Genomic DNA, 24,911 nt, shown 5'->3' on the forward strand with positions numbered 1-24,911 from the left:
GCCAATGGGCCAGCGGTTCTTAAGATGAAGGGCCCAGTTCAGCGGTGCTTGAGACGGCGGTGCCCAGTGGAGCGGTGCTTGAGACGGCGGTGCCCAGCTGAGTGGTGCTTGAGATGAAGGGCCCAGCGGAGCAGTGCTTGAGATGAAGGGCCCAGTTCAGCGGTGCTTGATATGAAGGGCCCAGCGGAGCGGTGCTTGAGATGAAGGGCCCAGCGGAGCAGTGCTTGAGATGAAGGGCCCAGTTCAGCGGTGCTTGAGATGAAGGGCCCAGCTGAGCGGCGCTTGAGACGGCGGTGCCCAGCGTAGCGGTGCTTGAGATGAGTGTCCTGGTCAGCGGATCCGGCCCAGGCATTGATGTCACTCCCCACCTGACATGTGGCTGGCGGGGCCTTCCTGCCCATCTGTCTGGTGACTTGCGGGGCCCTCCTGGGCTGCACTACCCGGCCTGTGGGTGTCCTCCTGCCCACCTGGGACGTGGCTTGCGGGGCCCTCCTGGGCTGCAGTACCGGGCCTGTGGGTGTCCTCCTGCACACCTGGGATGGGGCTGGTGGGGCCCTCCTGGCCAGTGGCCAGCTGGCCTGCTGCCGGACTTGTCGGGCGTGCTGCCCTTCCCACCCTTCCCTGTACGCCTGTGGCCCTTTCCCACCTTTGGCGGTGTGCCAGGTGGCACCCGACTTCCTGCCGGAGCCAATGTAGGGATTTTGGTCCGTGGGGTCTTTGGTCTCTCGCGCCGGGCACTGGCAATCTTCGGATGCTTTTCCGGGGGTGGGCTGGCCGTGCCTTGGCTCCTAGCTGAACTGGATGCCCTTGAGGGTGGGGGACTCCACAGTCCATGGCAAACAGTCTTTACAGGTCCCGATTTTGTGGTGGCTGAGGTGCTGATTGGAGTCTTATGAGATGAACGGGGTGGGGGAGTTGTTGGAAAGAGGTCAAGTTTGGAAAAGAAAAGCAATTTGGAAAGAGAGGGACGGGTAGGTGTAGTGGGTATGGGAGTGGAGGAAGAGGATGTGGTTGTAGGAGTGTGAAGTCTGGTGTCTTTGGGTGCAGGTGCTTGGGCTGGAGGCTGTCGTGAGGTGGATGGCTGTTGGGTGGGTGGCTGCCTGCGTTTGTGTAGTTTGGAAGAGGGGGTGACAGACACTGGGAGAGGACACAGGGGACGTGTAAATGGTAGTGTGGGTGGTGACTGCTCGTGTGCGGAGTGTTCTGGTGGGTGTGCTGGTGATGGACGTAGTGGCTGAAGATGTTGTGCATGCAAGTGTGAGTGGAGACGTCACCGGGAGGGAGGAGGGAGACGAGGAGGAGGGGGACACAGTGGAGGAAGTGGCTGTTGGTATGTCTGCATGTGGATGTTGCTTGTGTGAATGCTTGTGTGATGTGTGGTGCTTATGTCTGGATGAGCTTCCCTTGGGTGTTGAGGTGTGTGCAGGCTGGTCTTATGGTGTGTCTGGGATAGGCAGAGGTACAGGAGATTGGGTCTGGGTGGAGGAAGTTGGAGGGGGGAGGCTAGAGACAGGGACAATTGCTGCCGTCAGTGCTGAGGCCAGAGCGTTGAACAATCGCTGATGGGCAGCCTGACCCGAATGAATGCCCTCCAGGTATGCATTACTCTGGTGCACCTCCCTTTGTACACCCTGGATGGCATTCAAAAGGGTAGACTGCCCAACAATGATGGTCCTCAGGAGGTCAATGACCTCCTCACTGAGGGCAGCAAGGGCGACAGAGGCAGGGCCTGAGGTGCCTGGGTGGGAGATGCCCACCTTCCTGGGTGAGCGGGCATGGGGCAAACGCTGAGGGGCTGCTGGGAGGGCGGTGCTGGTGCGCTGGGTGGCGGCTGTACCTGTTGTTGCGGGGGGCACGGATGTTGCCGCCACCACAAGGGAGCTCCCTTCAGAGGACGAGTCGCTGTCACTGACATCAGCACCAGGCCCCGCTGTGGAGCTCCTCTCGCCCTCCGTCCCACTGGTGTATTCGGACTCCGTTGCATGGCCCTCCAGGGCCATGTGGGATGCAGATCCCTCGTGCTCCGATGCCACTTCTCCTCCGCCTGATGATGCTAATGCACACATGAACAGGAAGACCACAAAAAAGGGGGGGGGAGAAATAAAGACATGTTGAGTGCATGCATTGGCGACACCGTTGGCGGAGAGGACAGACACAGAACCCCCCTGCACTACGCCGCGCACTTGGGGTCCACTACGCAATCCGTGGGACATGGCCTACAAGCCTATGGACGACAACTGCACACATAGATGACACAGGGCCATGGATACCTGTACTTGGCACCCTACAGAGGTGGGGGGCGGGGGCACAGGCCATGCCTTACGGAGGGGCCTAGCCTACAGAAATCGCCCTGGCCTAGGGATACCCACAGCCCTCCTCCCCCACCCAGACACCCCCACTGCGCGCAATGTCAGCAGAATGTATTTGTACTCACCCCCTTGTGTCTGCTGTGATGTCTTCACGCGCCCATCCAAATCGGGGTAGGCCACCGCCAGGATCCGGGACATCAGGGGGGTCAAATGACGACTGGCACCCCTCCTACGTTGGGAGGCTATCCCCAGCTGAGCCTCCGCCGTCTTCCTGCTCCAGCGTCGGATGTCCCCCCACCTCTTCCGGCAGTGGGTGCCCCGTCTGTTGTGGACCCCCAGGGTCTGGACGTCCTTGGCGATGGCACGCCAAATCGCGACTTTCTGGTGGGCGCTGACTTATGTGACATGTACAGGGAGAGAATAATTGTCATCACCTTCTGCTTGCTCGATGTGAGTGGCCCCCATCCCCACCCTTGCCATGTGGCATATGCTCTCATCTGTCGTTTGATGCATGCCTCAATCGCTCCCCTCCCCACCATCTTTCATCCACCCCACTCAACCCAGGCATTGCCCACTAAGCATGGTCCCTGTGTTCTTACCTGTTGGTCTGGAGGACCGTAGAGTAGCGCATACTGGGGGAGGACCCCATCCACAAGTTTCTCCAACTCCTCCGCAGTGAAGGCAGAGGCCCTTTCCCCAGTCGCATGAGCCATTGTCTCTTCCAGACCGAGGTCACAGCAGCACTTGCAGTGTAGGTCCTCTCCTGTGGAAGATCAGGTATCGAGTGATTAAGCAGATAGAAAATGGCGGTCACGTCCGCGGCGGTGCGTACCGTGGCGGTGCGTACCGCGACCACCGGCGCACATCGTCATTGGCTCCTGAAACCCATAGGGTTCAATGTTAACCAATGCGGCTTTGCGCCGCGGTCTTCGACTGCCTACCGCCGCGGTGTGCCACGCCAGCGCATTTACCTCACATCCCACTGTCGCACTTCACAGGTCAGGCAGCCGCCATTTCAAGGGCCCACATGGCTTAATTTCTACTGCGTCACACATACCTAGGCCTTGCACCAACACTCATACAAACCTTTCAATGCATTGGGAATCGTGTTATGTGCAAGCTGTGGTTACGTACCTGTGGGTTGATTGACTCTGTGCTCGCTGTTGTCCTTCATAGGCACCGTCCGCTGGGACATGCGAGGAGATGGAGGAATCTTCCGGTGTACAGAACGCTGGTGGACCTGTCGACAATGGAGGAACGACATGTCATACTGACATACAGGCTTAACCGAGCCACTATACAGGAACGGTGTGCCCAGCTGGAGCCAGACCTGATGTCACCCATCCGCCAACCCACAGGGATCCCCCCTCTAGTACAGGTGCTGTCAGTACTCCATTTCTTAGCAAGTGGGTCATTTCAAACAACAGTGGCCATATCATCAGGGATGTCCCAGCCCATGTTTTCCATGGTGTTGTCCAGAGTGTTTTCTGCCCTGCTCAAACACATGCGGAGCTACATCATTTTCCCTGAGGTGGGGGATTTGGTTACAGTGAAAGGAGACTTCTATGCCCTTGGACATATTCCCAACATCATTGGTGCCATTGATAGGACACATGTTGCTTTGGTCCCCCCCAGCAGGAGTGAACAGGTGTACAGGAACCGGAAGAGTTATCATTCCATGAATGTACAGATGGTGTGTTTGGCTGACCAGTACATCTCCCATGTTAATGCCAAGTTCCCTGGGTCAGTGCATGACGCCTACATCCTGCGGAATAGCAGCATCCCGTATGTGATGGGGCAACTCCAGAGGCACCGGGTGTGGCTATTAGGGGACTCTGGTTACCCCAACCTGTCATGGCTACTGACCCCAGTGAGGAATCCCAGGACAAGGGCAGAGGAACGGTACAATGAGGCCCATGGGTGGACTAGGAGGGTGATCGAGCGAACCTTTGGCCTCCTGAAGGCCAGGTTCAGGTGCCTCCATATGACAGGTGGATCTCTAATGTACTCCCCAAAGAAGGTGTGCCAGATCATCGTGGCCTGCTGTATGCTTCACAACCTGGCTTTGCGCCGCCAGGTGCCTTTTCTGCAGGAGGATGGTCCAGATGGTGGTGTTGTAGCAGCTGTGGAGCCTGTGGAGAGTGAAGAGGAGGAAGCCGAAGAGGACGACATAGAGAACAGGAACACAGTAATACAGCAGTATTTTCAATGACACACAGGTAAGAGTACACACCGGCATATTACATTTACTTAAAGACTCCTACCTCTCTACTGTCTGACTATTTCCCCCAGTGTATGGTAACTGTGTTGTGACTTTCCCTTCCGTTTTCAGAGATGTGGGCCCCACTGCGTGACATCTGCTTTATTTCCCCATGGACTACAGCTGTGTGACAGCGGTTTGTTGGCATCACAATGTGAATGAACATTTTGGTACGGTCATGTCTAATACATTTGTTCTAAATCACAGCCAGACTCCAGATTGTTTTGTGCAATAAGTGTTTTTATTCAAGTGCTCAAAATTGGATGGGTGGTTGCAAATCGGTGAGGGGTGATGGTGGAGGATTGTCCATGGCAGAGTCCAGACTATCAGTATCACAGGTGCATTGTCCAAATGCCTGTGGGAAGTGGAGCAGGGGCAGTTTAAGGTTGGACAGGGTGACAATGTGGGACAGTGGGATGACAATCAGGGTGGTATCCTTTGCTGGCGGGGGTCTTGACATCTTACTCTGTCTTCTTCCTGGATCTCAGGGCCCGCTTGCGGGGTGGTTCTCCTTCTGCAGGGGGTGGGGTTCTGGTGGCCTGTTGGTCTTGTGTCGGGGCCTCCTGTCCACTAGCGCCGGCGGAGGTGGTAGGCAGTTCTTGGTGCATGCTAGTGTCAGGGGCCCTTTGAGGTGCCACAGTGTCCCGCAATGTGGTGACTACCTCATTCAGGGCCACTACGATGGTACCCATGGCGAAACTTATGTTTCTTAGTTCCTCCCTGAACCCCATATACTGTTACTCCTGCAGAAGCTGGATCTCCTGAAACCTGGCCAGGACCGTCGCCATCGTCTCCTGGGAGTGGTGGTATGCTCCCATGATGGAGGAGAGGGCCTCGTGGAGAGTGGGTTCCCTGGGCCTTTCCCCCCCCGTCGCACAGCAGCCCTCCCAGTTCCCCTGTTTCCATGGGCCTCTGTCCCCTGGACCGTGTGCCCACTACCACTGCCCCCAGTTCCCTGTTGTTGTTGGGGTGTTGGGTTAGCCTGGGTTCCCTGTAGTGGTGGACACACCACTGATTGACGTGTCCTGGGGACAGAGGTATGGGCCCGCTGGGTGGGTGCTGTGATGGTGTTTCCAGAGGGGGGAAGGTCTGCTGTGGCCTGTGGCCTGTGGCTGTGTGAGGGGAACCAACTGTCCCGAGGTCCCCGATGGACCGGGCTGGTCATCTAGATCCAGGGAGACAGAGCTGCTGTCCTCACTGTGGGCCTCTTCTGGGGGTGGAGTGGACATTTGTGGACCCTCCTGCGCGGTGACCTGGCGTTCGGGTCCTGCAGGGTTATAAAAGTATGGTTATTGCTTCTGTGTGTGCCATAGCGTGCAATGGGTGGGTGCCCGTGTACCCCAGTGCTGGCATTCCTTTGTGGGGGCTGTTGTGACGGTGGTTGGGGGGAGGTTGTATGTGTATGTGCAGTGGGCATGCTTAGGTGATGGGTGTCCATGCTTTGTGGACGCATGCAGGGCTAGGTGTTGGGATGGGTGGGTTGTGATGGTGAGACATTTGCAAGGAGTAGGTGTGATCGGGGTGGGGGTGAGGGTGGGGGTATGAGTTGGCATGCAGGTGGGGTGGGAGGGAAGAAGTAGTGAAGATGAGACTTACCAGAGTCCATACCTCCAGCTACTCCTGCGAGGCCCTCAGGATGCAGGATGTTCAAGACCTGCTCCTCCCATGTTGTAAATTCTGGGGGAGGAGGTGGGGGTCCACCGCCAGTCTGCTGCACCGCGATGTTGTGCCTGGATACCATGGAACGCACCTTCCCCCATAGGTCATTCCACCTCTTCCTGATGTCGTCCCGATTTCTTGGGTGCTGTCCCACTGCGTTGACCCTGTCCACTATTCTGCTCCATAGCTCCATCTTCCTGGCAATGGTGGTGTGCTGCACCTGTGCCCCGAACAGCTGTGGCTCTACTCGTACAATTTCCTCCACCATGACCCTGAGTTCATCATCAGAGAACCTGGGGTGTCTTTGTGGTGCCATGGGGTGGTGTGGGTGATGTGTAGGGTGGATTGTGTGGTGCTAAGTGTGGTGATGTGTACTGTTGTGTTGTGTGAAGTGCGTGCAAATATTGCTGGGTGACAGTGAATTGGGCGTCTGGGTGCTCAGATGTCTTTTCTCGGTGCGTGTTCACGAATCTCTAGGAGTGGAGGTTTGCGGGTGATGTGGGTGTGTATTTTATATTGTAATGGGTGTGTGGGAGTGGTGTGTGTATGTGTATCAGGTGTGTGTATTTTGAGTTGTCCAATGTGGTTGTATTTTGTAAGTGTGTGTGTATTTTGAGCGCGGCGGTGTGTACCGCCAATGGAATACCGCGTTTGAAAGACCGCCGCGTGGATTCGTGTGTCGTGATAGTGTGGGCGTATTTCTGTTGGCGTGACGGTGGAGGTTTGGTCATCGCCAGTTTCTCGCTGCCCTTTGGTGTGGCGGACTTTTGTGGATGTCTGTATTTTGGCGGTTTGACTGTTGTGGGTCAGAATGACCGTGGCGGTTTACCGCGGCCGCGGCGGTGTTATGGAGGTCTTCTGAACGGCGGTAAGCGCCTTTTACCACCGAGTTTGGAATGGCCACCTATGTCATTTCCACAAACGTGTCTCTAAATTGAAAATTGATGTGTAGTGCACCTGTGGGCATGGGTATAGATGCCCAGTTAACAAATGTTTTGTTACAGGTGGAATGTTGTCCTAAGCACTGTACACCTGCTCTGAGGGGATGTGCCCTCTCCTACAGGGTCATTTTGCTCACTTCCATTCCTCCCTAACATCCTGATGAGTTGTTTATCTGCAGAGTTCCACACAAATTGTGACTCTGGACCAATGTATGTGTGGATGTGTGGATGTAGATCACACACAGTGTTCCTACACAGATCATACCTAAGTTCTCACATGCCTATAACAAATTGATGCATGACCTTATCCAGTGGTACTACATGATGTTTTGTTATAGGCAGCAGTTGTTTGTGCGTCACTCCCCCATTGTGAGCAGTGTGATTAGTGAGTTGTATGACAGAACAATGCATTCCATTGCAATGCATGCTTTTACCATGCATGCATTACAACGCAAATGCCATTACCCCGCATAACCTTAACCACACATATCTGACAACAAATGTGCATTTACCACACATGATTTTACAATGCATTTTGTTGTAAAAGCATGTATTGAAAATGCATGTACATGGTTAGGGTTTTCCCTGGCCCCAGCCCTAAACACAAAAAAAGGACATGTGTGTCCCCTGCCCACAATCCATTTAAAAAACATAGCAACCCCTGCACTGAACCCTAAAGCTGTCCCCCAAGTCTTAAAGCCGAACTCCCCCTGCCCTGAGCCCTAAAACCTGATCCCAGCACCACCCCCTCCCGACCCCAACCGTTTAAAATAAAAAAATACCTGCCTCCCTCCCTGAGCCCTAACACAGGACCCAAGCATGCCACCTTCCCCCTGACCCCCCACCCCTTCCCAAGCCCTAAAGCCATAACCCCACCAAGCCCTAAAACCATCCCATCACCACGCCCCTGACCATAACCCTTTTAAACCCCCTCTAACACCGCCCCCCTCCCCAATACTAAAGCCTAACCCCCCCAAGCCATAAAACTGCCTCCCCAGTCCCCTTGCCTCACTCTCCACACAAGACGAGGCAGCTCTCCAGGCAGATCACAAAGAGGAAATGGAAAGGTCTTTCTGTTTCCTCTAATGATGCTGATAGCCTTTTCCATGTCTTTACCAGACATATACCCTAACCACCACAACCATGCATATGCCCTTACCATGCATGCCTTTACAACTTAGTTAGTTGTAAACGTGTGCGTGGTAAAGGCATATCTGATGTAAAAAATGCATGGTTAAGGCTATGCGTGGTAAAGTTGCATGTTCTATAACGCACACATGGTTAAGGCTCTGCGTAGTTACAGCCACATTGTAATGGATGTTTCCAGATTAGTGTAAGGTACCTACATCTGAGTCCCACATCATATGCCCACCCACTTCAGCCTGTGTTCTTCCATGTGTCCTATCATTTGCGTTGGCTAGGCTCTTCTTGGTATCTGTTGTAAAGTCCTTGTTTGACATCCTCCAGATTGTACATGTGGAACCACGAGACAATATTGCATCATACTCCCTTCTGCCATGTGTAGCTTGTTTCCGCCATCCATATGACATATAGGTGACAGTCCCCCACTGGTCTTTTCACATCATTCCCTTCCCAGGTATGTCACATACATTGCACATTCAGAGCCAGTGGGCCATGTGTATTTCTGTATGTCCAATATAGTGCACATTCCCACATCCACAGTATACACAGTATCTCACTCCAAATAAAAAGCCATTTTGACATGCACAGTTGGCACCTAGCATGCGGGGCAGTAGCAGTGTTCCACCATGCCCATATATTATCATTATTGTGTCCACACATGGTCCAGTGGTGTGCCTGTCTTAGAAACCCCCCTTAAATTGATGATTATTGATGATTTGGGCAGAGTTCCTGTGGTCCCTTTCATGGCAGCTGCCACATGTTTGCCGACTAAGTTGAATGTGAGCAATATAGGGACTTATGTTGAGGCCCCTTGTGCCACCAATGTGTCACTTTTCCTATGTGTATAAGTGACCAATTGTGCAAGGAGCTAGTAGATGAGCCCCTGAGTTTCATGACATGCAGTGCATCCCTGCAGTTTCTATTTAAGACAGCATGGTGCAGCTAGTGTTGTTCTGCACGGCAGTGCATCATTTCCTGGTACATGAGGTACAATGTGAGGTAAACGTGGACAGATGCTGCACTTCAGATAATGAGGTGGGTGAGGTGATGGTTCTGGACTGATGAGTGCAAATTGTGTTAAGTCATTGTGTATTACATGTTTTTGCTCTTCACCATAGGAGTGTCAGCATACTATCCTTTGCCCTGCAGAGTGTGCATTTGTGCACTAGGACCTAGGTGCCTCTACCTTATGCTTTTGCATGCTTCCCACATTGTCCCCCGCTGCGACTTACCCTGTATTTCTGGTGTGTCTTCATATGCTGCACTGTCATGTTGTGTGACTCCTGCCACCAACTCCTCAGGGATGACGGCTGCCACCATCCCCTCCAACTCATCCAGGTTTTGCTGGGGTTCTGGACCACCTCCGGTCTGCTGTGCTGCCTTGTGGAAGTTGGACAGTTTCTCCTTTGTTTTGTGCTTGCAAACATGCAAAAAAACAGAGATTGTCCGCTTCGCCTCTGCCACACTGTTGACTTTGTCCAATATGGACTGCCATATATCTTCTTTCTTCCCTAACAAACATTTAGAGGTGACAAAGAGCTGGTGTTAATGCTCTGTAACCTCTGAGATCAAGATGTTGTTCTCCTCCTGAACAAACTTGCACTTCCTTTTTCTCTTCTCCTCGGACTCTGACTGGGCATCTTGGCTGCTACTTGGGTTGTCCTGGGGTCTCTGCTCTCCTGTGTTCTCCATTTCAGATCCTGATGTGTCTTCAGTGTGTTTGTTAGTGGTCCGGTGTCGTTTTCTGGCACCCTTTACAATGCTTTTTGGTGCAAATGGATGCTAGCCTGGGTAGTGGCAGTTAACATGCTGCTAAACAGACTAGCACCACTTTTGGGGCACTAGTGTCACACAGATTTGTGTTTTTTGTTTTTTTAATGCTAGCTTATTCCCAAAGCCAAGCAGTAAATATGGCGCTATCATGACATTAGGAAATTACGGTAGCCAGCATTAAAAGTTTTGAAACTCAGCAGTGCCAGTGCTGCTGAGCGTCATTTCTAGTAAATGAGGCCCATTGTTTTTGGATTTTGACCCTGCAATAATTATTGCATTAAACACTGGGCCACTCGTAAAGAAGGCACAAGTAATGTCATTTACCCGAGGTAGGATATTCACTTTGGTTCTACTAGTTTTTTGGAAATGGCGCATATCATTCAGATTCTGTATTCTGCATGTTCCACCTCTTTTTGGGGTATTTTGTTGTGGTTCATTGGAACAGGTTCAATTTGCAGTAAGCTGTCAGTGAAAAAAGGCAAAGATGTGAGCATCTCGCTATGTGAAATTCTGATCCCTGTGCAAACTCCTGTTTGCAGATCGCCAAGGTATCAGAATTTAAGACTGAGCTTGAGATCATTTCCAAAAAGTAGGTAACCGGTAGAATCCCTTTATTTAATTAATAAGAAACAAAGGACCAGATTTTTACGAAAAGTAGCACGGCACCCAGTGCATCGCCACTTTTCTTGCACCCCTTAGTGCCCCCTTAACACCACCATGTGTGCGCCATGACTAAGATACAGCGCACCATGGCGGCAGTTAGGGAACTAGCATCAGAATTTTTGACACTAGTTCGGAGCTTTGCAGGATTAGCGTAAAAAATGTTGACGTTAATCCTGCAAAGCCCATTGAGGCTCATTGTAAACAATGGAGTGCCTCCTTTTAACACCTGCTCTGAGCAGGAGTTAAAAGTGCTGAAAAAAATGAAGCAAAGAAATCTCTTAGATCTGGAGTTGAGATTTTGGCCTCGGGCCACATTATGAAAAAAAAAACTGATGCTAATGTGCCGCAGGAGGCGCTAGGGGCTCCTAAATCTTCCCCTAAGTGGATACCAACATTGCAAGCAGCAAATAGGGGCCAAGAGTTTTATGTTATTTTGAAATGTTAATTGTTTTAATAAACCGTACTGGTGATACTAATTTAGATTACACTTTATACATGCTTATGTTTCAATTTCTGTACCCGGGTTGCTCTGTTGCTTAATGACGGTTTACTGTATTATTATCTTGAAATACATACCTAAACCCAGACACTATTAGACATAATGTATGCCTGTAAATGAAACTGATAAATTCATTATTTATGTTACTAATATAAGAAATGAGTATAAAAACTGCATTGAAGGATTAACAATTGAGTTTTAGGAACAATACTACAATTGTTGTCAATGGTTCTGATAAAGGCTGGAGCCCTTTTATTACTTCTGAGGTCTGGTGAATCTTTTCTTCTCAGTTCTGAGGGGTGAAGGGTAACACAATTCAATTTCATGAAACAGTTTCTTTAAAACCCAAATGTCACAAAATAACATTCAATTCATAGGGTTTATTACAAACTCAAAGTGAACATTACATAAATGACTCTCAAAACCATAGTATAAACATCAAAACAATTAACATTTGAAAATAACATAAAACTTATAGTAAGCTCAAATGCATATAAGTTTTGAAATAGAATGTGACAGTGTGGTAGAAAGCATTAAACATTTTTAAAATATGCACTTTGTAAGTGGAGTTGCAGTAGTTTGGAAAATAGTACCAATAATATGTTATTGGGTGCATATGTGTGTGAGTGTGTTGAATAAAAATCTGTAACTGGGTAACTAAATCTGGGTTTGCTTTTTGTATATGCGCATGCTACAAAGGTTTTGGACTTTTGTATCTGAAGGAGTCCTACATTTCTGCAATGCCTATGAGAAAAATAAGTGAAAAATCACAGAACTGCTTGATATCTGTGATTACCTATGGGCCCCATGCAATGTTTCAGTCATAATTAAGCAATAAAAATACAAATAAATGGGCAATCGTTCATTGAGTGTTGTTATTGTGTGCCAGCGAATGGGGATTACTGGCCCACACCACGTCCCCTCAGTAGGCATTGAACTGCTCTGCTTTCCTACCCTGAGAGAGACAAGTACTACAAAGGTGGACTGGGTTCCCATTAAGGCGAAAGTGTGGATCTATTACTTGTGCAGGCAGCACGACCAATATCCCAATTTCCTACATTGTTGCTTAGCACTGGGAAAATAGTATCCAGTTCTGATTGGCATTGATAACATTGGATACATTTAGTTTTGCCAAACATTACCTTTGCATTAAGGAGAAAATATCAGAGCGCAAGGCTCCTAGAGGGGTTCAAAGGTTTGGTTGTGTGAACTCCAGATATTGATATGGATATTGATATGTAAAATCCCTATACACATGTATCATGTGAAATCATTGACAGTTGGTTAATGTATTAACTGTGTTTATTATGACCAGTTTACATTTTTTGAAATGGTGTGATGATGGGGTGAGCTTTCACACACAGCGATCCCATTAGAATGTTCCAGCCCATAGCATTCTTTGAACCTCAGCACTACACACTATGGGGCAGATTTATGAGCCCCTAGTGCGACCTTAACTCAACCCTTGTGCCACATTATGCCTGAGCCTAGTATAATGTACGCAAGGGTGTGTTCCCCTATTAGAGGGGCCAAAAAAATGGCGCAAGGAAATCTAAGAGACTTCCTTGCATCACTCTTTTCAGCACCTTTACCACCTGCTCAGAGTAAACATTAAAAGTGGGCTTCCATTAATTTTCCAACATTTTGGCGCTACTCCTGCAGAGTTCATCAATAATGTAAAACAATTATGCTATTGCCCCCTACCCTGTGCCATGGTGTGCCGTATTTAAAAAATGGTGCCCACATGGTGGCGGGATGGGGGCACTAAGGGACGCAAGGAAAGTGGTGCTGCACTAGGTGCAGCACCACTTTTCTTAAATCTGCCCCTCAGCTTGAATGAGGAGCGATCTTCTCTTTAAGTTTAGGACAATTCTGACAATTCTATCTGGGAAGTTACTTTGGGCTGTTGAACAAGCAGCTGTCAGGGACTGACCCCAAAGGACTTCACAGTGGTGCTCTACATGTGTACCACTCTTAGGGTGCTGCCTTAAGACCCCTGGAAACTGCTGGTTCATCAGGCAATGACTCGACAGATGGGGGTATCCGTATGCTGAGAGAGGTAAAAGGAGGCAGTGTGGGCCTCAAGGTGACCTTTACAACCTTTCACTTGGGGAGTTTTTATGGTCCCTGATTATTCTTTGCGTTGATGGCATGGAGGATTGGTAATGGCTTTAAGGGGCTCTGGATGAGGCATGCTCCATTCAGTGATCCGCAGCACTTTCTGTTGACCCAGTGGGGTTGTATGGAGTCCACAGGTGAAGGGTTTCTGTGGTGGGAACTGACTGGGGTGACTGTTGTCTGGGAGCAGTTTGTGATTGGGCTAAAGTCTTCTTAGGGTCCACAGTCATTCCGAGAGCGTATGGTGCTGGCATAGACCACAAAGTAATTACTGGTTGAGGATTAGCAGTACGGTAAAGGGGTCTGTGTAGTGACCGGTTGAGTGAGGGTACTAGGTTGTGCATTCTACTCAGTAGGAAAAAGCCAGTAACCAGTGGGACTGGTTTTAGACTTGTTAGTTGTGTGGTTGTGTTGGCATCAGTGTTGAGGCACTGAACCTTTGGCTGGAATAGTGGGATAGACACAGCATTGCATGACCCAGGAAAAAGGTGGGCCATATCATGTGAGCATTTAGGCTCTGATTTAAGAAAGGTGGTGCTACACCCAGTGCATTTCCACTTTACTTGTGCCCCTTAGCGCCCCCCTACAGCCAACATGTGTGTGCCGTATTTAAGATACAGTGCACCATGGGGGTGGTTAGGGAAACTAGCCTCAAAATTTGTGATGCTATTTCAGAGCTTTGCAGGATTAGCATAAAAAATGTGGATGCCAAATTCTGAAAAGCCTATTGAGGCCCATTGAAAACAATAGCATGCCTCCTCTTAACACCTGCTCTGAGCAGATGTTAAAAGTACAGAAATAAATGATGCAAAGAAATCTTTTAGATTTCTTTGTGTCATTGTTTGCCCCCCCTAATTTGGGAATGCCCCTTTTGCATACATTATGCCTGGCACAGGCATAATGTAATGCAAAGTGTTACAAAGTGGCGCAATGCATGCATTGTGCCACTATGTAAATCTAGTGTTGCGATTTTGGCATTGGGCCACATTACCGTAAAAAATAATTATGTTAATGTAGCCAAGGAGGCACTAGGGGCTCTTCAATCAGCCCTTTAGTTTTCTGGAGGCAACTAATCCACAGGCAGAAGGGTTCTTGGTGCAGCCTGCATTCCCTATAGGGTTACAGCTGACTAGTAAGAGTACTGATGGATTATGGCAATCTCTCCTCTAGATTCAGCTGGTGATGGCTTGTATTGTAAAATGAGCTCTGGCTATTTACTACACCCAGATTTATTTTTCTTTTTGGATTACCCTATTTTGAACTTTCTACTGTGGCTGAGTTTCACTACACCTGTCTCACCCACTGTAATCACATGGCAAATGGACTGTGCATGTTTACTACCAGTGTCCGCCTGTTAAGATCAGGCCATTGCAACGCAGTTAGGATAAGGGGCACTTTCCTGGTTACACATGAACACAGGTGCACACATGTGTGGGTTGCACGTATGAGCCTACTGTTATGCGCAGCCCAGTAACTGTGAATAGGTAGCCTGGTGCAGATGGGATTCAGAAAGGTTAGATATTGTCCTGGAATATACCTTATATGACTAGTAGGCATTCATAGGTAAAGGCAGCATGTTTTACTGTTTTTTTCTGTGATGTCACTTTATTATAAAAAAATAGGGGAACATCTGCTTATTGTGCAGTTTTGCTTCCCTGAGGCGTAATAAGGTATGACACTGGAGTGAAAAGGTGTATCCATTTCTTATTTACAGGTCCCAAGACTGTACACCTTAAGGGTCATCCAGAATTGTCTTATTTCGCTGACTCAGCTCAGGATCAGAGCCAAGGCCTTTTGTTACCTTGCTGGGCAAAACAAATTACTTTTTTCTCCAGCAGCAGAAACAAAAGCCTCCCCAGACAAAAAGAGTAATAGACAGTGCTTCATTCAGCTCCTGAGCAGGAAGGAGTTGAGATGAAATTCAGCATCTGTTAAGTACCTGTCACAATGCACAAGGGCTGCGGACAGCCCAGGCCCATGGAACAGAGGAAGAAACCCAGACTGCTGAAGGCAAGACGTGAGGGGTGTCCTTTTTGAAGATTTTGTGGGAAAGAACCTTAGCAGTGACATTCGATAGGAGCCGAGCTGAGACCCCAAGATCAGATATGATCAATGACTCCTGGAAAACACCACCTCGAACTGTCCCAGCATGCTTATTTTACTTAAAGTAATAACCCCCATAGTGTATGTGTTGTCTGGTTTGGAGGGGGCACTGTGATGTTGAGGGTCATGACCCCTTAGGGATCAAATGTGATATCATAATGTGATCTAAGGTATTTAATCTCCGTAATATATATATATGTGTAAATGAATGCACAGAATTTAGTTATGCATTTGTAATAAATGTATGTTTCCCTTTTCTGAAGAAACAACACTGACTGGACAATCATTTATTAAAGTGTTGTTATTGTGTGCCAGTGGAGTGGGAGTACTAGTCACCCCTGAGTAGTCCTAGGTCTGGTCTGCTTTGCTACCCTAAGAAAGACAAGCACTACAATGGGTGCTTGGTTCCCAGTAAGGGGAAATTGTGGACTTCTTACTTGTGCAGGCCTCCCATCCTGCATAATTTACAGCCCAATTTCCTTCCGAATGTTTGTGTTGGAAAATGCAAAAGAAGAGTTGCCTCATTCCATCAAGATTGATTTAGATTTAGCCACCCTTATTCACTTTACTTCATGAAATCCAAGTTATATCTCTCCCTCTGATCTAGTCAACAAAATAAGAGAATGCCTTCAAGACTTCTTATGCAGGCAAGACATATTGTTTTATGAAAAAATAGAGTGATGATATTCAGAACATATACAGCCTGGAATGCTCAGTCCCAATTATTTTGAAATCTTTGCAGGAGTGAGAAGATTTGTATAGGTGTTCGATGATATTGAACAGCATGGACATTTTGTTTGTGATATTTCCCACAAGGCTATATGAACTACTACATTGGCATTAGATGATGCAATTCTGGTGAAGTATCCCATATAGATTACAGATTGTAAAGTCGGGACAGAGGAAACAAATCTGCATTGTTTTAAATTCCATTTCAGATCAAGACACATTTTGGTGAACATTTGTTTGAAATGATCACCAAGGCCTTTAAAGTTAGGTTTTTCAAGCTTAAGAAATCTGCTAAAAAAGTCAGAGTTGACATCCCAGCCATCAGAGTGGAAGCAGAAATCCTTACTATCAGAGGCCAGGAGAGAATTGTGGTCGTGTAGGAGGTTGTATGTAAGCAATTCTAGCTGTTTTGGATGGAAATATTTCAGAACAATGGGTTTGGAATATTATGTAGCAAGGCTATGCAACAGACGTCTGCGTACTACTAAAGAATTCGGTACATCTGTAACAGGAAAAAAGACCAAAACAAGAGCTTCCTGGTAAGATTCCTTTGCATTAGAAAAGAAATGCAATTATGCTTGTTATTATGGAAGAAAGAGGAGATAGAACATATCCTTGCAATACAATATTTCACTGGTGCTTCTGGTAGAATTTCTAGTCATTTTGGAACCCCAGGTTGCTTATCTGCACATTTCTACTCTCTAAAATTATCAGAGATATCTCACATTCACTGCGACTGAGCAGTATTTTTATTTTACAATCCTTCCTTTTGGTCTCAGCTCATCAAGTATTCACAAAGGGGATGACTTCCTTGGTGAGACCGTTACACAGATATAGACATTATGTTACAGCCTTAATAGATATTTGGGTAATCCATTCTCACCCGACATCCGGTTTCTTCTAGAAAAGAATTACATTCTGAAAAGTTTTCCAGATTGTTGGTTACTCATAACTTGGGATAAATTGTCCCTCCACAAGGTGTGGAGCTTATTGGGGTCTTTGAACTGTCTTGCTTCTGAAACAAGGGATTCAAAATAGCGATCAAAAAGCAGAAAGTGATGTAAATAAAATCCCAATTGGTGATCCAGGCCAATTTGGCAGCAACAATGTTGGATTTTGTCTGCAGTAGGAATCTTGATCTCTCTCAATCTACTGTCCCAGGATTAGATGCAGTCAGCCGAGCATGGAGCTTTCTCACAAAAAGAGAGGGTTTCCTATCCCCTCTTCAGCTTGGACAATGGTGACCTTCAAAGCCAGCCATCACAGCTGGAGTGCATGGATTTTGGATCAGACTCTTCTGGGCAGATGGTCTATTTATGGCTATTTGGGGATGAGACATTCATCCATTTCAAAGGAGCTGAAGGTAACTTGTCTGGCTCTTTTTGGCTTTGCTCGGCCTCTAGTAGGAAAGGTGGTATTGATCAGTGGACAATATGATGGCCACATCTTCCATAAACAGAGATGCAAGGACTTACTCTATGAACCTGTACAAAACTTCTATTTTAAGATTATTATTTATTACATTCTTATGTTTAAGAGCATTTAAGTTTGGTGTTCCATGTCTGGATTCAGTTCGTCTTAGTTGCCTTAGCTTGAGAGTGACTCAGTTCTGACTGAAAACATCAATAGAAAAAAGATCTATTGGTTCTTTGCTCTGAGCCCATTTTTCCTCATGTCAGTTATCTCTTACCACCCTCCCTTCCATTCTTTGGTCAGACAAGTGGACTTGAAAGGGTTATTGTCAACCTAATGTACTGAACATAAATGGTTCCAATTTGTGGCCAGTGGCTGCCATTCAGACATAAGTGCTTTCATTCAAGATTGGTGTTTTTCACTGGGTGTGCCTATATGTAGGAGGCAATGCCCGTCTCATTTAGTAATGACTGAAACAAGATAGAATGGACTCTCAGTAATGGAATGACTTGAGGGAAACTTAAGTATTAAGGGGCATATTTATTAAAGACTTGCCTCACTCTTGCACTACACAAAGGGGGGCATCAGCAATGCTACTCTTAAGTTAGATTTAGCAAGCCTTGCAAGACCAACTTGTAGGCCACAATCTAGAGCAGTGGTTCCCAACCTTTTGCCTTCTGTGGACCCCCACTTTATCATTACTGGAACCCAGGGACCCCCACTGAATCATTATTGGAATCTGCGGACCCCCACTGAGTCTTTACTGAAAGCTGGGGACATAATCTGTTAATAATATTTAATTTTGTAAGCAGTCGCGGACCCCCTGAGGAGGCTTTGTGGACCCCGAGGGGTCCCTGGATCACAGGTTGGGAACCACTGATCTAGAGTAAACCAACACAATGCAAATCACTTAATTGTGTTACTATGCCCTGGGAAGGTGTTCCATGGGTTGATGGTGGGTTTTTCCACACATCCACCCTTGGATATTGGCACATTCCCAGATTTACCATTACTGGTAGACCTCGGATCGTGTCAAAATCCTACGCCTCCCAAGGTGGAGCGTAACAAGGAGAAATAGTTTGATTTTTCCCCATTACTTCTTCTTTGTATGTGTGCTGCATTCTGCAGCACACATACGAAGAGATACATGCCTCTAAGGAGTGTGCTTTATGCAGGAAGGTGCCCCTTCCTGCACAAAAACAATCCTGCTTACAACACAGGCACTGTTGCACCTCGGTGCAAGGGTGTCTGAATTGGCGCTAGGCAGCACATTGTGCGCCAGCACAGGGAAAAGACAGGAATGCGCTGTACAATGTTACATACAGCCTATTCCTTCCTTTCCCCATCATGACTTGCTGAGGCGCGTGATTTTTTAATAAATATGCCCGTAATTCTTTGCACTGTTAGAAGTTGTACAAAAGTTTTATTCTTTATGCCAAATATTCTAGGCTTAAATCATTAACTTATAATAGTATATTTTCTGGAAATTAAGAAGAAACTTGAGTAAAACCAATTGTGTTCAAATAGTAAAATGTTTCTTTAATGTGCTTTTAGCAAAGACATTTGGGAATGGACAGTATCTGGATATCTATGGAATAACGAGAGACCAGGCTGGAGAATATGAATGTTCTGCCGAAAATCATGTGTCCCATTCGGATGTGAGGAAAGTCAGGGTCACAGTGAACTGTAAGTCCCATTTTTTGGAATTAGAAAAAGCACTGTTTACGATATATATATACGATGGAAACAGACAATAGGAGAATGTCAGAGATGTTATTGATAATTTGCCGTCGTAAAAGTAAAATTGTAATATTTTCGATTATCCTATGTCGTCTTCCTTCTAGTGAGAACATTCAAGAGGGCTCTTATTACCATGCATTATTTTAAATAATGCATTATTTTAAATTTGCTTGCTTCTCTGAAAATTTTAAAAACAAAGACATTCTGATTTGAGTCAGGTTTGTAAATAGAGCCATCCTACATTTAACTGTCAAGGCTGCTTCATGGAACCAAATCACTTGCTTTTTCAGTAGAAGCCGATATTATTTTTATGAACTGTATTGTTTTCGCGTCACTTAACCAGAATAAGCAGAACAGAATTTTCACCTATCCCTCCACTGTTACCATATGATCTATTTTACGATACTTTTCAGTAGCATGTTTTTCTTTGCAAATGGCTCTTATTTTCCATCGATTTGGGAGTGGCATCTTTAAATGGGCACCCTGTGTTTAATCTGTTTCCATTTAAATTAATTGTAGTGGTGTGTGTATAGGCTGCTTTTTACAGGATGAGTAAAACGTTCTAGTAAGATTTCGCTTCAGCAAACTATATATTGAGAATCTTACACATATTAGACAAAGGTCCAAAATAAGATTCGTAGACAAATATTTTTTCTCAGGGGGGCAAGACAATGTCCAAGTAGAAGAAGCTGCATGATCCTATTTGCTTGAGGTTTGTGCAACGCAGAAGAGTCTGCTCATTTTATTGAGGTTCCAGCTGCCTTTCTATGTATGCCTGCAGCACCGTGGTGGGCTCAGAAAGGTATCAGCGACAGAGGGGTGATAGCTTAGGTAAAATGTCTTTTGGGACATTGAAATGCAGAGGTTATTAGTGAAGAAGCCACCAAACTATGCTGCCAAGATAAAGATTTAAGAACAACGTGGCCTTCATAGATGAGGTGAAGAATTCAAGTTTGGGGGTGATTGGTCCAAGCATCCTGAAGAAAGATAGAGTAATTGGGTAAACTTTACCTAGTATGTCAACCCTGAAACCCCTTACACCAAACATAGGGCGTAAAGAAAGATCACAGAACATCTGTACGCTAATCCACTTCCTGGCAGCCCATTATTAATCTAATTTTGCTAAAAGCTGGTAAAGTCAGTCCTGCAATCTAAGAATAACCTTAGATAATTATAAAGGGTCAGCAGATTGAGCAGTCCACAAGGGGTAGAAATTGAGTTGTGATCCTTCAAACAGCCCTATGATCTTTTCATTTTTATTAGGATTTACCTCAAATCCAGAATCTGCTTAAATAGAGTAATATAGAGGTTGACCTCGCAATGGGACAGGAATCTTAACTTTAATAGATTTACGCAAAATAGAAAGAAACACACATGCAAATCAAGAACCTTCGACATGACATGGATGAGAGACCACAAAATAATAATGACAGGAGTTAAAGTAAGGTTTTTTTTTTTAGATCTATTGTCCTTTCATATTCACAAAGGGTCCTGAGAAGAAGCAATATTATCACAAAGATGAAAGGCAGATAATGGGCGTGCAATGAAATAAATGAAATAAAAACAACATTACAAAATTTTTTCTAATTGAGACACTATGAAATAGGTAAAAAATGGAAACCGTGGAAGGATGGGCTATGTGTAGGAAATCCTTGCCCATGACTACCCCAAATGTTTTACACCTTATAGGTTCCAAATATTTTTAAAAGCAGAGTGACTAAAATGTACCTACACAATCATCCGAGTTTAAGGAGTTAAAACAAAGAAAGCAGCGCAAAGATCTATGGCCCTCATTAAGACCCTGGTGGTCGGCAGTAATATGGTGAAAAAGTACTGCCAACAGGCTTGCGGTACTTTCCACCATATTATGACATTGGTGGTTTAATGTACCACACCGACCGCCACAGCGGTAACAGCCGCCAGGCTGGCAATATCAATCTCCAGCCCGGCGGCCATCACTGTACCACCTGCGGGATAATGACCCTGCCTACCACCATGGTTTCCTTGGCTCCCTTACCTCCACGAAAACCATGGCAGTAGGCACTATCAGTGACAGGTAACCCCTTCCCTGTCACTGATAGAGGTCTTCCCCATCTCCACCCCCTCCCCAGATACCCCCGCCCCCCTACCTCCCCAAACCCCCATCACCCCTACATTCATGCCCCTTCACACTCACACACACACACACACACGCATACCCACACCTATTCCCACATTCATCTACGCATGCATACCTCCATTCACACACACATCCGTACACACTTCAATACATACACACAGACATGCATTCACAGAACACAACATACACACACTCACACCTCCATACATGCACACACATTCAACATTCACACACACCCACATCGACACACATATAAACATTCACACACGCACCTACACACACACACAACACCCCTCACCCCTTCCCCTGTCGGAGCACCCACTTACCTGTGTTCAGGGGGTCCTCCGGCAGGAGACGGGGCGCTGCTGCCACCAGCTGCGTCCGCCAGCAGCACACCGTCAGGCCGTATTATGGGTCATAATAAAGCTGGCGGCGGTCTACTGCCATGGCGCTGCTGGTGGCAGCAGCGCCACCTTACTGCCACCCACTGGCATGGCCACAGCCAGATTTCCACCATCCTTCTGGTGGAAATCTGGCTGTGGTCATAATACGGAAGATGGTTGGTAGCCGCGGGATGGTCTTTTGGCGGCCATCGCCGCGGCAGTAGGCGGTTTTTACCGCCAATATCATAATGAGGGCCTATACCTTTTAATCCTATCCAATTTCCAAGGCTGCACATTGACAAAGCACTGAAACCTAAAGTGAACAGATTCTTCAAATATACATCATTAAACATGAGGTTAAAGAAGCAGAGTGGACTGAAAAATGAAGTGCACTCTGTGAAATCTGTCTGCCAAAGAAACAAGTGAATATCCCTAATCCAAAGTTAGCCATTACAATGATCAGTGGTAGGAATGTTTGAAGCCTCAATGTTCCCAGAAGCATGCGACAAATGCATTCCAATCACAAAGAAAAGCACCTTCCTATCTCCATTGGTCAATGTAATAAATCAGCTCAATGCATAATTGTCAATTGTGGAAGTAACATTGTATCTGATCTTCTCAAGTGCATCATTGCTAGGCCAATCATTCTTAGTGTGGTATTCCCCCAAATGTTTTGCCGTCAGTCCCTGAACTTGTTTCAGTTGACATAACATAATTGACTCACCTAGCTTTGTTGCTCCAATATTTGAATTATGTGACGTGATTGGTGAATGGATGCCATTATCAGTGGCAGGGTGCTTGTGCCCAACGGTATACCAGCACACATATATTTAGAGGTGAAACCGAAAATTTGGGCAAAATACATTCGCCTCCTTGCCAGTGCAATTGCAAATGGAACTCCTATTCTAGATTCTTGGAAAGGTGCTGAACAGATACCATTCTATAAAAAGGGCAATAGAAATCTGCCAGCAAATTATAGACCGATTATTTTAATAGACTGTATACAAAAGGCATTTTCCCATCTAGTGCTGTCCAAAATTCTGGAATGGATCGATGAAACCAATATATTAACACCTTGCTAAGCTGTTTTTTGGGGAAAAAACAGCACCATTAACCAGGTCTTTCAGTTTTTACTTTTATATTAGAAGATGATGCTCATCAGCAGAGGCAACTTGTATGTTGCCTTTGTTGACCTTAAATACGCTTTTGACCTGGTCCCTTGAATAAAACTCTGGCATGTACTCCCAGACATTGGAATTCCCCCTGACATTTTATCAGTACTCATTCTCATGCATGATGGCAATTATACCAGAATTTGGTGGGGTGCGCAGGGGCAACTTACCAATCAGATTCCTGTAAGAAAATGAGTCTGACAGGGCTGTGTGTTAGCCCCAGCACTATTTTCTTTATATTTAAATGACATAGTGAAATTTCTTTCACATTACCCTACCAATGATCTCTCCCTTGCCAAGGTTAAAACCACTAATCTCCTCTTCATGGATGATACTCTATTGAGCTCCAAAACCCCTAGCAGTCTTCAATTATTGCTGAACTGCTTCGATGAGTTTGCCACTCTTGTGTATTGGAGATCAATGCAGCAAAAAACTAATATTTTGCATTCAACCAGCATACATCCTACAAAGAGAAGCTAGCGTTCCGGGAACTCTTGAAAAGGTGGACTCATTTTATTACTTAGGTATAAAGTTGTCCTCTACAATGACTTGGGAGCCCTATGTTGACAAACTGACTATATAATATAGACAAATTGTAGGTGTTCTCCTCAAAGAGCACTATGTATCTTTTGGCAAATCTATAGTGCCTTCCCGACAGATCTATGAAGCTAAAGCAGCCGGGTCTGCCCTTTCAGGAGCTGAACTATGGGGCTTCTCTAACATTTCTTCCATCTAGCACCCCACTCCATCCACTTACACAAGATATGGGGAAAGCGATCATGAACAAAGCTAGTTTATGCCCATTATTGTTTTTGAGGAGAATGTGGTCCATCCCAGAACTTGCTCACAATGTTGCAGCCTTGCAGGAAATCAGATATGCAGATACATGTAACAAAATATCTTAGCTTGCAAAAATCTTTAAAAAAATTGCTGAATTCCATGGGCATGATCAATCTTTGTGAGGCTCTATTCCAAGACCGCAATTCCTCCAAGGTATATGGACAGAACGAATGACGCTCAAACAGCTCCAAGAGACACACTGACAAGGGAGCAGTTTTGGGCCATAAATGCTGTCTCACAGGATAGAAAGATTTACTTTCAATTTAGGATTGACTCTTTACCCCTAAAAACTTTTACTTGCAAATAGGCAGTCGCTAAATCTATAGCATGTCCAGCCTGTGATGCTGCAAACTAATCTGTATCCCAAGTTCTATTTGCTTGTCCGGCATATGGTCTCCCACGATAAACATGGCTAATGCCAATCTGTAGACAGATGGGTATATGCAGCCACTGCATTGCCTTAAAGATCTTGAGATCCGATACTTGCCCATTGTATGCTTGCTCGGTTGCCAAATTGTTGGGTTGAATGTAGCTCATTAGAAGAAAGGTTACTATCTCAGTAAGTTGCAAGGGTGTTTCCATGCACAGGATCTTTGCTGCACCCTGCACTTTATGATGTAACAGCCTGGCTAGGTCTGTGTTGTCTAAGTCACTCTCTCTGACCTTTTTAGCTTTTCAAATTCTCTGTTGTATCATGATTTTAGTTGCCTGTGCATTTTGCTTTTGATTTGGAACATCTTTTGTATTGCACTAATCCATGATTATGTCACCTTGTTTATGTGCTTGCTTTCTAGGAAATTATGTATTTACAAATAATCTAATATGATGTTTATCCTAACTTTTTAAATGTTTTTAACTTATATGTACATTTATCCAATGATATTCTATGCTTTTATGGCACCAGCTGCCGAAGTTATTTGAACTTGAACTTGAAATATCCAGTGCTAAGTGCTTGTGCTCTCGTCCAATACATAGTAAAATTGCCCCACACCCAATTTGCACAATGAATTTACGTATAAGTCCCTATGATATAGTACTACACGTACC

The 24,911-nt window shown here is 46.3% G+C and overlaps 1 protein-coding gene across 1 annotated transcript in view; it reads left to right on the forward strand.

Moving 5' to 3' along the window:
• The window catches only part of NEGR1 (neuronal growth regulator 1), a 2,074,771-nt gene that overhangs the window by 1,296,764 nt on the left and 753,096 nt on the right, over positions 1-24,911 (forward strand). The window contains exon 4 of the mRNA XM_069232442.1: positions 19,165-19,296. Within this exon, the coding sequence (XP_069088543.1) occupies positions 19,165-19,296 (132 nt within the window). The remainder of the gene's footprint in view (positions 1-19,164; positions 19,297-24,911) is intronic.

This window comes from Pleurodeles waltl, chromosome 4_2 (genome assembly GCF_031143425.1).
Source record: "Pleurodeles waltl isolate 20211129_DDA chromosome 4_2, aPleWal1.hap1.20221129, whole genome shotgun sequence".
Lineage (NCBI taxonomy): Eukaryota > Metazoa > Chordata > Amphibia > Caudata > Salamandridae > Pleurodeles > Pleurodeles waltl.